This window comes from Empidonax traillii, unplaced genomic scaffold (genome assembly GCF_003031625.1).
Source record: "Empidonax traillii isolate 1590-97213 ecotype Southwest subspecies unplaced genomic scaffold, ASM303162v1 scaffold543:size1229247, whole genome shotgun sequence".
NCBI lineage: Eukaryota > Metazoa > Chordata > Aves > Passeriformes > Tyrannidae > Empidonax > Empidonax traillii.
Genome location: NW_020955736.1, coordinates 1,111,592 through 1,124,160, shown reverse-complemented (window position 1 = coordinate 1,124,160; position 12,569 = coordinate 1,111,592). Strand labels below are relative to the sequence as shown.

At 44.6% G+C, this 12,569-nt stretch overlaps 1 protein-coding gene across 1 annotated transcript in view; it reads right to left on the bottom strand.

The window, feature by feature from the left end:
- The window catches only part of FKBP1B (FKBP prolyl isomerase 1B), a 46,108-nt gene extending 33,914 nt beyond the window's left edge, over window positions 1-12,194 (bottom strand). Inside the window, exons 1-2 of the mRNA XM_027897483.1 lie at window positions 12,052-12,194; window positions 8,834-8,881 (exon numbers count right to left, since the gene is read on the bottom strand). Coding sequence (XP_027753284.1) covers window positions 8,834-8,881; window positions 12,052-12,088 — 85 coding nt within the window. The 5' untranslated portion in view covers window positions 12,089-12,194. The remainder of the gene's footprint in view (window positions 1-8,833; window positions 8,882-12,051) is intronic.
- Window positions 12,195-12,569: the final 375 nt, after the last annotated feature.

The following is a 12,569-nucleotide window of genomic DNA, read 5'->3' as shown; positions in this document are numbered from 1 at the left end:
ACCAGACTTGTAGTCCTCCTTGTAAGCAGGGACAAAGGGAAGGCTACAAATCAAATGTGCCTCACAACCACTGCTGTGACACAGAGTTTTAGAAGATTCAGGGTGTTGGATGTGAGATAAAGGACTACACTGCCAAAGTGCACAGATATGCTGCCTCAGCTACAAAGACCCACTAGCTCTGCCTGATGACACCGTGGCTACAACGTTTAAGATCCCTCACGCTGAATGATGTGCAAGGGAGCACAAACTTCTGCAGCCAGCAGTCTTATGGAAAAAAAAAAAATTAAGGAAGATTTACAATGCCCTTGAGTAAGTAAAGCTAAATAATACGTCTCAATTGAGAGACATTGCTTTCAATATGAAGCCCCCAGCAGCCCCCTGGCCCTGGTTCAGCAAGACTCAGCAGAACTCCTGCCAACGACAACTCTTCCCGCAGCGGAACGCGCGTCCTCCGGGGCCGCCGGCTCAGCTGCTTCCCAGTGCCAAAAAAACAGCCATGTCCTCCCCAGGGATCCCCCCCACACATCCCCGCAGCACTCAGACCAACACACTGAGCTCTGAAGATCACAAGCCTGCAGAAATCTCTGGCCACGCAGCACCTGCTCGGGTAGGACACCTGAAGTGTGGTGTGTTATGTAAATCCCTGCCATGTTTCCACTGCAGAGGGATGACACTGCGTGGTGTCTGATTAGGAAAACAGTCCCCCTTCCACGTACCCTGCCTATCTGAGCTGCCTGACTTAGGAACCCTATTAAGCTCCTTATCTAATCAATAGAGAGAGAGGTGTCCACAGGCTAATTATTTAGGTAACCTAAGGTAACCAGGCTCTCAATTTAGACTTCTTAGTAAGGTAAATACAGTGATGTCAGTTCCATTTTGTCAATAAACGGAGACAAGCCTATCACTGGTGCCAGGAGTGATAGGAGTTCCTCATTTGGTTGATGTAGTACATTTGTACATTTTACACTAAAAAACACTATTCACTGCACAGTTTCTTCAGCAGTTCTTTGATTTTGGGAGGCATTAGTTACCAGAAAATGATGTCATTTTTGTAAGGACCTGGGATTCTAATGATCAAGAATTGATGCAAATCTTCCAGGTCTGTCCTCAAATACAAGTATGAGCTGCAAGCAGGGCCCACTGGGATCATTGAAAGCAAGTGCAAAGAGTATCCAGCAAAAATATTTTGTTTGAAACAGCAATCTAATTTTCTAAAAGATGGTACTGGTTTGGATCAGTTCTGAGCTTTTAAAAACTTGACGAACAGAGGCTATTAGTTCCCTGGTGCTTTAGATAATCTGCTTTGTGAGTCTTTTTTTTTTTTTTTTTTTTTTTTAAATATCTTAGAATCCACTTCTTCAAGGCTTTTGTAAGGTAAGAGTAGGAGGTTTAATTATTCCCTAGCAGTTTCATTTCTATGCACAATAGGAAGGGAGCATGATGCTACAATCCCTCCATGAAAGGAAATCCTGTAAAGGTTAGCAAGTGCTTCAAAATCAAAGCCAGCAGTCACCAAATCACTCAGCACGTCTCATGCTGACAGAGAAGTTCTCTGTCAGGGGGAGAAAGTGCCTGTGTATGCTATCTTGAAGAAATCTATTTATAATCTCCTTTACTCTGCCAGAATGAAACTCATCCTGTCTTCTTCCCAAATGAATATAAGACAGTGTTAACGGGCAATCCTGAAGTCTTCCCTTTCTTTGCTCCAAGCACATCAGCAGTTGTCCAAATAACACCTCAATGCCTCGGGGAGCACCTTCAAGGGGAGAGACTTCCAATTCTTAGTCAAACCATGGCTTTGCAGCTTAGGTTGCCAATAAGAATGCTGTTGGATAATTAGAAGATCCTTTTCTGCTTTACTTGCCTGCATTAAATAGCACCTAACACCCCAAGTGACTCCGGTGAAAGTGAGGGGCACCGTACACAGCAACGCAGCAAAGGAGGGACACTTGGGAGACTTGAGGCTACAGTTTATCACGCTGATCCTTTTCCATCAGGAAACAATGTGGGGTGTTCAGTTTAAACTCACTCACTCAGCTGCTGAAGCTGCTACTTTTTTTCTTACAAATCTCTGAACCCTTTTATTCATCAAACCACTTTTTCACATCAATAGCTTCTTCTTACAGAGCGTCTCACAGCACTTGAAAACATTATTTTCATGACAATTTTGAGAGGCACAGCCCCCTTTTCTGTCAAATTTAGAAAATGAAAGAGCAAGTAATATACCTGAAATCAGGCACTAAGCTGCCAGCAAAATGCGTGGGAGAAATCTCTTCTGCTCAGGCTTTTGCTTCTGGACTCTGATCACTATCAGGCTGAAATCACTGCTAAAATACTTCCAGGGATAACCAATCTATGTCAAATCAGCCAAGATGAGAATTTTACTTGTTTTACTGAGAGAGTTTTAAGACTTGCAAATTGTTTCTAAGGGGCAGCAGAAGACTATGTTCTTCACAGAGGACTAAAGCTACTTTTTGCAATTATGATTCACCAAAGAAAAAGGATGTTTGTGAGTGCTTGCCACAGAGATATCTGCAGAAGCAAAAGGCTTTCATCCTTTCAAACCAAGGTACTTAGTAAAAAAAATTACATAAAACTTGCCATGACCAAAAGATAGACAGACATCACACTCTTCTGGTATAATGTATCTTGGAAACATGCTTGATAAAACAATTAAGTTCCTTCTAGGTAAGCAGGATTTAGCTGGCTACAAATCAAGGCTCAATTACAATGTCTGTTACAATACAATTCTTATTAATGATGATTCTAATTGCAGTGTTCACTATCCTCTTCCAAACCCAGCTAGACAGCTTCCTGGAGACCCAGAATTTTGATTAAATGACTTACTTTAGTTCAATTTTCCTCTCAGCTACACATGCAGAGCTCCCACTGAGGTGGTGCAGATGTTCCTGAAAGCAGGACCAGAGAAATAACCTCCTGCTCTATTCACCTGGCACAAAGTGCTGTCACACAAAGCTAACACACATCCAGTCATGCTCACACACAAATATATAACAGCCTGCAAAGTCACTCTGAATTTATGTTGGTCTTTTTGAGAGCGTGTCAGTATAGACAAATCTCTGGCTATTACTACATACACTTAAGGCTGGGTTGATTTTGATCCAAGAAAAATAGGCAGATCTGTCCTCTTTTTGGCAATAGTTATTTCAAGGGAATTGCGTTATATTTCTATTGTCTTAAACGGAAAATACTTTTTTTAAATCATGATAAATCAAGCATATTCTATAAATTACTGTTCATCTGCATCTTGTTATATAAAGAGCTTTCAGCTTCACAGACACAATCATAACTCTCAACACTACACCACTGCCAAACCTGAAGAAACAATATAAAGTAATTCTGGCAATATATGGGAAAAAAAGATATGAATTTGTCCTCAGACCACCAGGAAAAGAACAATTAATAATTTGTTCTGCTTTAAATAAAAGCCTGATTCCTAAAATGGAATGAATTTGTACATCTCAGCTGAAATAAATGGCGTAGTAATGATTTATTTCAATAGGGAATTTCACTTCAAGCATTAAAAAAAAATAATTAAAAATCAACTTCTCAGTATTGAAATATTGAAGTGAAGCGGGAGGTGCTGAGCTTTCCTCCCTGGGACCCAGTGACAGGACATGTGGGAATGGTTCAAAGCTGCTCCAGGGGAGGTATAGACTGGAAATTAGGAAGCATTTCTTCACTAAGAGGGTGATCAAACATTGGAACAGGTTTCCTGGAGAGGTGATCAATCCCCCAATGCCCAAAAGTGAATAAGAGGCATTTGGACAATGCCCTGAACAACATGCTTTAACTTTTGGTCAGCCTGATATTGTCAGGAAGCTGGAAGAGATGATCATTGTAGGCTCCTTCCAATTGAATATTCTGTTTTATTGAAAATGTATTTGATGCAATTTTGGGGGCATTGCCCTAGTCTAAAAAGCCTATGAAAAATTTTCTCTGAGAGAAGTCCGGTTTAATAAATAATTAATGATTTATTGTGCCTTTATATTCTCACTCAAATAGGTCTGTTCCAGCACATGACAAGTATCATCAGTTCCTTAGAAAGGGTAATTGTGTTATTATCAGTTTTACAGGTGACTGAGGAGAAAGATGAAGAGGTTAAGAATTCAGCTCTGCCAAAAGCTACATGGGCCCACACAAGAGAATGTCTACTTTGAATAACTCAGAAAAAAAGCTGCCCTCCCACTATCATGAGCAGATTTGGAATCAGTACACACAAAGTGTGAGGGCACAACATCATCCAGCAGGAGAGTCAGGAATGGGATTCAGCTTCTTGTACCTCACAGCCTCCAGACAGAGAATTCCCAACCTCAGTAAAGGCTTTGGTTAGGGGCACTTCTAACAGAAAGTCACATTTTGCATCACCTCTCTAAATATTTGAAATTTCTGTGCTGATAATTCCTGTTGCCAGAGTCAACAAATTTAAATCACAGGAAACAAAACTGCAGAAAATGCCTCAGTTCCGTTTATGCACTGGTCCATTGCCATTACATTAGGCATGAAGAAGGAGGCAGTTCATATCTCAAATTCCCTGCAATCTCTCTACATGAGGCAGACAAAGTACAACTATCATTTTGCAGATGGAAAACAGAAGGAGTAAGCAGATTGCCAAAGGCTTTCAGAAGCTTGCTCAATGAAATCTCTGACAAAAACCAAGTCAAAAACCAGCGCTGCTGCAAATGCATTTCAGTGCCAATGCACTGCCTTATCTATTAATCCCATTACTGAAATATTGTGTCAGGTAACTTTTGAGACTCAACATACTTGCTGGATGCGAAGAAGAAATTTGTTATATTTCTTAACAAAGATAAGCCTTCAGGAATCCGACCAGGTTTTTCCATCACATACTAAGACTGAAACTCCATTTCATGTTATATCACAGTCCTCCCATCTAATCTTCTGCAATGATCTGGAACATTTATTTGTGTACTTAACTCAGGCCATGCAAAGCTGAAAAATTAGCAGGTGATTTACAGGACCAAAGTCAGGCACTAAGGCGTTTTATCAAAGGGCAATTGGGTACTTCTGAAGGGTAATCCAAAAATCCTGCTCTAATTGTAAAGCAGCTGAGAATTACTCCTTGGGGGGAAAAAAAGAGAAAAAATTAAAAATAATTTGCTTACATGAAGAGGTCTCTTCTAAACTGCTCCCTAGTGAGGTTGCACTCTAACTCCTGCTGCCACTGGAGCTTATAATAATAATGGCCAGTCTCTTCGCGAACGAAGAACCGGGGAAGGTCTTTCCACCTTCCAGCCTGCGCATTGGATTTTTTAGGTGAGACACAGTGTGCGCGGAACTGAGCCCACCCTTTAATCCTGAGGTTCATCTGCCGGGGCCAAGCACGCTTGGACGGTGGCAGCGAGGTCCTCAGGACGTAGATGGATTACCTTCCAGGGCTAACGAGCTCCATCTGCCCGGGAACTGGAGCTTAGGTCTGTCCCATAAGGCATCACAATGCATTTGGGAATCAGACCACAAAGTCTGCTCCTGAGATTACACATCCAGTTTAACAAGGAGAGAAAGAGGAAAAGCTGCCACATGTAACAGCCTAATAGCTGGAGCACCGACAGCAGAAGTATAAAACTCAGTCACAGCTTTCCTCCATCTTGAGGAGATTCCAGTTCTCACTTCTCACTCCTCTAGATCACGTAGGGTCGTCAGACTAGAAACCACCCTGCTGAATCCCTACCTTGGTGATGAGTCATAAGATCCTGGACGATGAGCAGACAGAACTCTAAAGTTCTGCCAACCATCGAGGGTCCTGGCCTGTGGTCCCCTCTGGGCTTTTCCTGCATGGACTGCCAGGACAACTCATGCAGATTTCCTAAGAAGTGCAAGCAAGCTACAGGCCTTTTTCTCCTGTAGTGGCTGCAGTCCCCTCCTGTCCATGCTCTCTGACATCACTCCCCATCACAGGGCAAATGCACAGCTATGAGAGGAAGGGAAGATGGGGAAATGAGACAAAATAGCCCACAGCCCACTCCTCACTGGAGATTCATAACTTGCTCTGGCAGAAAAAAGCCCATTCTGGCCTCTCCTTCAAGACAGGAATAATTAGTGGACAGGCAATGTCATTTCTATGCAAACACAAAAAAACCAGCCCTTCTGGGAATGACAGAACCAACCACGTTTGTGCCAAGGAGCTGTGTCACCACAGTGTGTGTGTTGATGTGAGAGTGGAACAGCCACTGCAAGAAGTTGCATGGCCTGCCCAGAGCTGTCAAGGCTGGCCACCAGCAAATGGGAAAATCACTGGATTAAAAAGTATGGAGTTAAGTCCCAAAGACAGACAGTGGACTACAGCTCCTTCCACATTCTTGCATGAGTGCCTGCATCAATTACTCCCCCTCTTGCCTGCTCCTCTCCTTGCCCATGGCTCCTGCATTCCTCACTGATGAATGTCCTAAGCTAAACTGGAGGGAGTGGGAAATTTCAGCTTTCTTCTCCCCAAAACATAATGGTTGCAGTTAAGGACACAGCAAATAGAGCCTGTTCTGCTGGAAAAGCCAAGGCAAGGAAGGTTTGCCATGCTGTTCAGTTATTACACATCAAGTGGGCTCCCACAGGCCGTGTTTTTGACTGGAGGTGGCCGTCTCTGCTGTGCTTGACGCTGGATTCAGAGCTGTGTTCTGAGCACCCCTGTGAGGTCAGGCTTTTATGGGGATCCAAATGATCCCTAGATCTTGATGGAGTCCAGTTAGTGCATGGTTCCTTTAGTGCCAAGAGCACAACACCTCCTTACAGGTATCTGTGCTGAGCTCCAGAGTGACACAGCTAAACAGAGAGACAACTTGAGAGCTGTGCATGCTCCCGATATTATGCAGCTCTGAAAAGTAGGATTTCTGGATCATTTCCTTGCTCTTAGGTGTCTTAGTGTTTCCTAACTCCCATTTTACTTGTCAAGACAGATGTTCTGGATATCTTTGCAGACTTCCCTGTAACTTAGCTACTCAGTTCCTAAACTCATAGGAGTGTGGTGAGGTTAAGCATTAAGTATAGTTAGGCCTAATAAGATCACACAAATAAGACAGAGGTCATTCCAAGATAAATACAAGGCATACCCAGAATCTCATCAGTATGAAAAGAAGCTATATTGCATTTTGATCAAATAGTTTTAAATTAAAATTTGACATTCATATGCCATCTTACCCACATCACAGACCACCGGAAGAAAAAACTTCATCTACTAACCACGGGCTCTCTTCAAAAACATCACCACCAAGGACTGCTCTGACACTGCACCAGCAGTGGAACTGAGAAGATGAGCTTTTCCTGATATCTGTTCTAATCTGGGAGTTAAGAGAGGTTGCACAGCACCAACAGTAAGATATATGGAGGAAGCACAGTTTACACGGGAGATTGATTTAATGAGTTTTTATAAAGTCTTTTTTGTCAAAGCCAGCTTATGATGGCCTCATCTAGGATGGTATCTAATATCTATAAGAGTATGCAGCCTCTTATCTTTTCACATTTACCATTCACACCCTCCCTGAAGTTATCCAGAAAAATTGTGCTTTGTGGGAGCCACCAGGCTCAAATTTTTTTTTGCCTATTTCAGTTCTGACATTTAAATTCATCTTGAACTAACTAGGGGTGGGAGGTGACAATTTTATTTCATAAAACCTTTTGAGGTTTGGACAGGAACAGAAACATATCTTCCAGCATCTTCACAAAAATAATTTCAAAACATCTATTTTCAGATCTAAGTTACAGAGAAATGTCTGTAAGAGCTGAGGCTGGCATGGGAGACCCATGTGTTTAACTTCTTGTAATTCAAACTACAAATCCTTATCAGATTAAAATACTCTAAACATATAAATGTACAGGAGCTTATACCCAGAAAATCTACAGCCCTTGCCAGTGCATTAACTCCCATATAACCTCCTCAACAGTGATATTATTAAATTATAGAAAAAAGCTTACTGAAAATACAAACCCGTTTACTTCATTAGTTATTTTTACTGGAAAATGTTCCCATCTTGCTCCAGCTGTAAGCTACAGAAGAAAGTACAAAAGTGCAGGAAAGCAACAATTGCCAAGAACTTTCCTATCATCCTGAACACTCGAGGAAAACACGACCTCACAGATCTAGGCCCAGGTCAGAAGCTGTCAATCCCCACGTCACCTACACGTTGACTTCTTAAGGAAAAGACCACATGGAATGGCAGCTCTTGACGTGAACTTCACAGCTGGAGGCTCAGACTGCAGAGACCTTCATATCCTTTTGATAACTTATATAATTACATACAAAGCATAACGTTACAAACCGATTTAAAGGACAATTTCCCCCTGAGCAAAGGTGCAGCATAAACAGCTCCATTAACCAGCTCGCCACTTAAGATTCATGCAAGTCCATAAAACAGGTGTTAAATAGACCTTGTATTGATCTCTTCAATCTGGAATGAATTTTACTGCCGATACACAGACACATGCTTTTAAGATACATACAATCATTAATTGTCTGTATCAAGATCGGAGGCTGGAAAAATATGAACCCAGCATTTTGACTGTTTCATGCTCTATTTCATTAGCTAGTAAAATGGCCTAATGAATCAGGTCTGCAGCTTCATTTGCAAACCTCTCACCATCGAATGTTATCCATGGCAAATCTGCCAGCAGATATAATAATAATACTGTAGCCTGAATAGCTCACCTAGAAGTGAAATACTCAGGAAATCCATCTGAACACTATCCAATGGATTACGAGTGACAGAACAAAGCAAAAAAAATACATCAAACATCTGAAATGGGAAATCACTGTTGAACACCAGGCAATTGGTATCATGAGAATATTCAGAACGTGCCTTACCTGTGTAGTGCACCACACATGTCTGACCCTTCTTTGGAAATGTCCGTCCTGTTGAAATCATAAAAGGTTATTCTTTTATCTTTTCTGATTGACCTGGATAGGTAGGTTTATCTTTCAAGAGGAAAATGATGGACTGAGATTTGGTATTAGCCACTTGGTTACTTCAGGATATCTGAATGTAAATATAAGTGGATCCTCATACAACTTGGAGCACAAGTCTGATGAGGAGCAGCTGAGGGAATTGGGGGTGTTTAGCCTGGACAAAAGGAGGCTCAGGGGAGACCTTACTGCCAAAAGAGATGGTAGGCAGTTGGAATCAGCCTCTTCTCCCAGGTAACAAGTGACAGGATGAGGGAAAATGCTCTCAAGTTGCACGAGGGGAGGTTCAGATTGGATACTGGGAAACATGCTTTCCCAGAAAGGGTTGTAAAGCATTAGAACTGACTGCCCCGGGACGTGGTGGAGTCACCATCCTTAGAAGTTTGAAAAACATGTGGATGTGGCACTTGAGAACATGGTTTAATGTTGAACGTGGTGGTGGTGCTGGGTTGATGGTTGGACATGATGACCTTAAAGGTCTTTTCTAACCTTAACGATTCCATGATTCTGTGACTACATGTTCAAATCACTAATACGCAAGACAGGAATGGGATGCTTTAGGTTAGAAGGTCCCAGTTTGGCTTCTATTTAGCTCTTCGACCAAGTAATATTTTCCTTACATAATTGTTGCTACCTATCTGCATTTTACATACATTTACATTCTGTAAGTGCAAAAAGGCAGTCAAAACTTCATGGATTATAACATTAAAATTCTCAGAATGTTTTTGCTATAGTTTTTTAAATGAAGTCTTAGTCTGACATCATGAAAAAATCCATTTGTATTCACATCTCTAATGCCTTTCACTCATGACAGCTCTATGAGGGCATCTTTAATTAGCAGGAATCGGTTTTACACAAATTTTCACATACAAAGGCAGTTTAATTTTGTAGCGTTGGGCAACAGTAAAGCAGCACTACACTGAATTCTTTTAAGAGCCTGGTAGCTCCTCCTAAAATGTTCCACACTAGAAGGAAAAAAGGCTTAAATTCTTTGCTTGACACTGGAAAATGAAATTACCATTTCCATTTTACCTGTTTTTGGTACTGCCAAAGGCAGTAAAAGCTAAGGGATGATTTTCCAGGCTCAATTAAGTGTCAATGGTGTATTAAAGCTCCTAATCTTGATTTCTCAAGGTTGGCCAGGGGAATGCCCAGGTTCATAAAGCATGAACAAGACCAATTATTAAGGAACATCCTTGACAGAAAGCCAAAAACTGGGGATTAGGGTAGGTTGCCCAGAGAAGTTGTGGATGTCCCACCCCTGGAAGTGTTCAAGGCCAGGTTGGACGGGGCTTGGAGCAGCCCGGTCTAGTGGAAGGTGTCCCTGCCCTTGGCAGGGTGTTGGACCTGCACGATCTTTGGGCTGAAACTGAGGCTCATATCTTAGTCAGCTTTCTGGCCCCTTTAGTCAGAATTAATACAATAACAAGTTATGCATTACAGGGCACTTCACAGGGTATAAACCAACAAGTAACACACAAGCTACGGCCTCAGGGCTTACATGCCAAAATTACATGAGCAGAAAATGGCAGGAGGGCAGGCTAATGCAAGGAACAAACATCTACAACATTAAATTGAGAAGATGGTGTTTCCAAGCACAACCTGAACAGCCTCATTCAACAGCTTTGCTGGCAGGAATATCTCTAGCTGTGAGTTGCACAAAATGCAGTGCAATAGGTATCCAGTTAGGGCACCATGACATGCTGCAGTGGGATTCATCTCTTTTAAATTCAGCCATCTACAACACAGGCAACTATCATATGCCAGTCTCCTGGGCTTCCTCTATTGACAGCAGAGAATTAGCAGTGCTTTGAGAGAAAGCCAGCCTATCCAGAGAGAGCCAAGATGAATTATTCTCTGGAGATGGCCAGAGAGAAAACCAAGAAGGCTGCTTAAGACTAGCCAGCTAACCTGAGAAAAGTTAGGTGAGATGAATCCGACCCTTGGTAAAACAGGTATTATTCAAATGATGCGCTATTATATAGAGATCTGAGAAAAGCACTATCAGACCTTATGGACACATACTCTGCTGTGTGAGTGTACCACCAGCAAAGCCAACGAAGCTACATAATTTCACATCAAAGATGAATTAAAAGCAGAGATTCTGCAGAGATTCGAGCAAGACCACTGACTCGCTGTGGTTTAAGACAGCGCTTAAAGTCAGATGATTTTGATTAAGACTTGCAACCAAGAGAACTAATCCATATAACCTTATTTGGAATAGCATATTGCTTACAAAGACAGCCTTGATCTATTTAATAGCTAGAAAGTACCACTGTGAGATTAAGTTCCACCCTCCATCCTACTCTCAACCCAGCACCATTACTTATACCCACATAACTATTCGGCTTTTACATCGGTGCAACCAAGAGAGGAATTCAATCCCTAGAGCTAAACAGCACAGAGGGAGAAGCCAATTTAAAAGCATACATAAAGAAAGGAAAGATATTGGGCCAAGAAACTTAAGCTGTGATCAACTTGAATGCATTATTCATTGTATATGCCAAGGATGAACCTGGCCTATTATATAGACACGTATGTATGTTAGATATTATATCCTCTTTTAAAAAAAAAAAATCAAACCCAAAACCCTTAAGAAATGATATTATAATCCCACGAATTGGCTCTGGAAAGACGAGCTTGTGCCAAGAAGAGGTGAGTGACTACCACCCCGGCTGCACCTCAGTCCTCGCCAGCATCCCACGCTGGACCGGGAGGCGGTGGTGCCACGACGCGGGGATGCTGGCACGGGCAGATGGTGGCCCCGGCGAGGCCGGGCTCGCCACTGGGGAAAGTTTGGGCTCCCCGGCGGCGCTGACCCCGCTCTCGGGCTGTGCAGCTGTCAGCAGATGCCACAGCAACCCCGGCCGTCTAGCCGCCCCCGCCGCCCCCGCCGCCGCGACCCGGGGCGGCCGCCCGGCCCCGCACCGCCACTCCCGCACCGGGGTTCATGCCCGCGGGGTTGCGGGGATGATCGTGCCCCACCTCCCCTCCTGCCACGCTGCCCCCCCGCTCCGTGCTCCCCGCTCTGCCGGCGGTGCGGCCGCGGCTCCCCCGCTCCCGGAGCCCCCCGTGCCCCCCGGCCCCCGCCGCAGGGCTGCTCCCGCACGGCCCCGTACCGTCTCCCGGAGAGATGGTCTCGATCTCCACCCCCATGGCGGCACCGGCTCGGCTTGGCTCGGCTCGACTCCGCTCGGCTCGGCTCAGCCTAGCTTAGCTTAGCTCAGCTCAGGGCGGCTCGGCTCAGCTCCGCTCGGCTCGGCTCGGCCCCGCTCCCCGGCGCGGCCGGACCCCCAGTGCGGGCAGTGCCCCTGGGCGGCCGCGGGCAGGGGCCGCCCCCGCTGCCCGTCAGCGCCCGCAGCCAATGCGGGGCAGGGGCGGGGAGGCCGGGGAGGGGCGGGGAAGGGAGGGGAAGGGGCTGCCCGCCCCCGCTCTGGGCACGCGGGGGCCGAGGGAACGAGGGGCGCCCTGCGGCGGGGTGTCTGCCCGTCCGCATCGCCCCGCACCCCGCGGCTGTGCGGGGGATGCTGCTGCCATCCCTCGGGCAGGGCTCGCTTTTGCGGCGGCTCCCCCGGGGGGTTTCGGAGCCGTTTCCCTCCCGTCTGACCGTGCCTGAGCGGGGTCCGAGCGGCGGGAG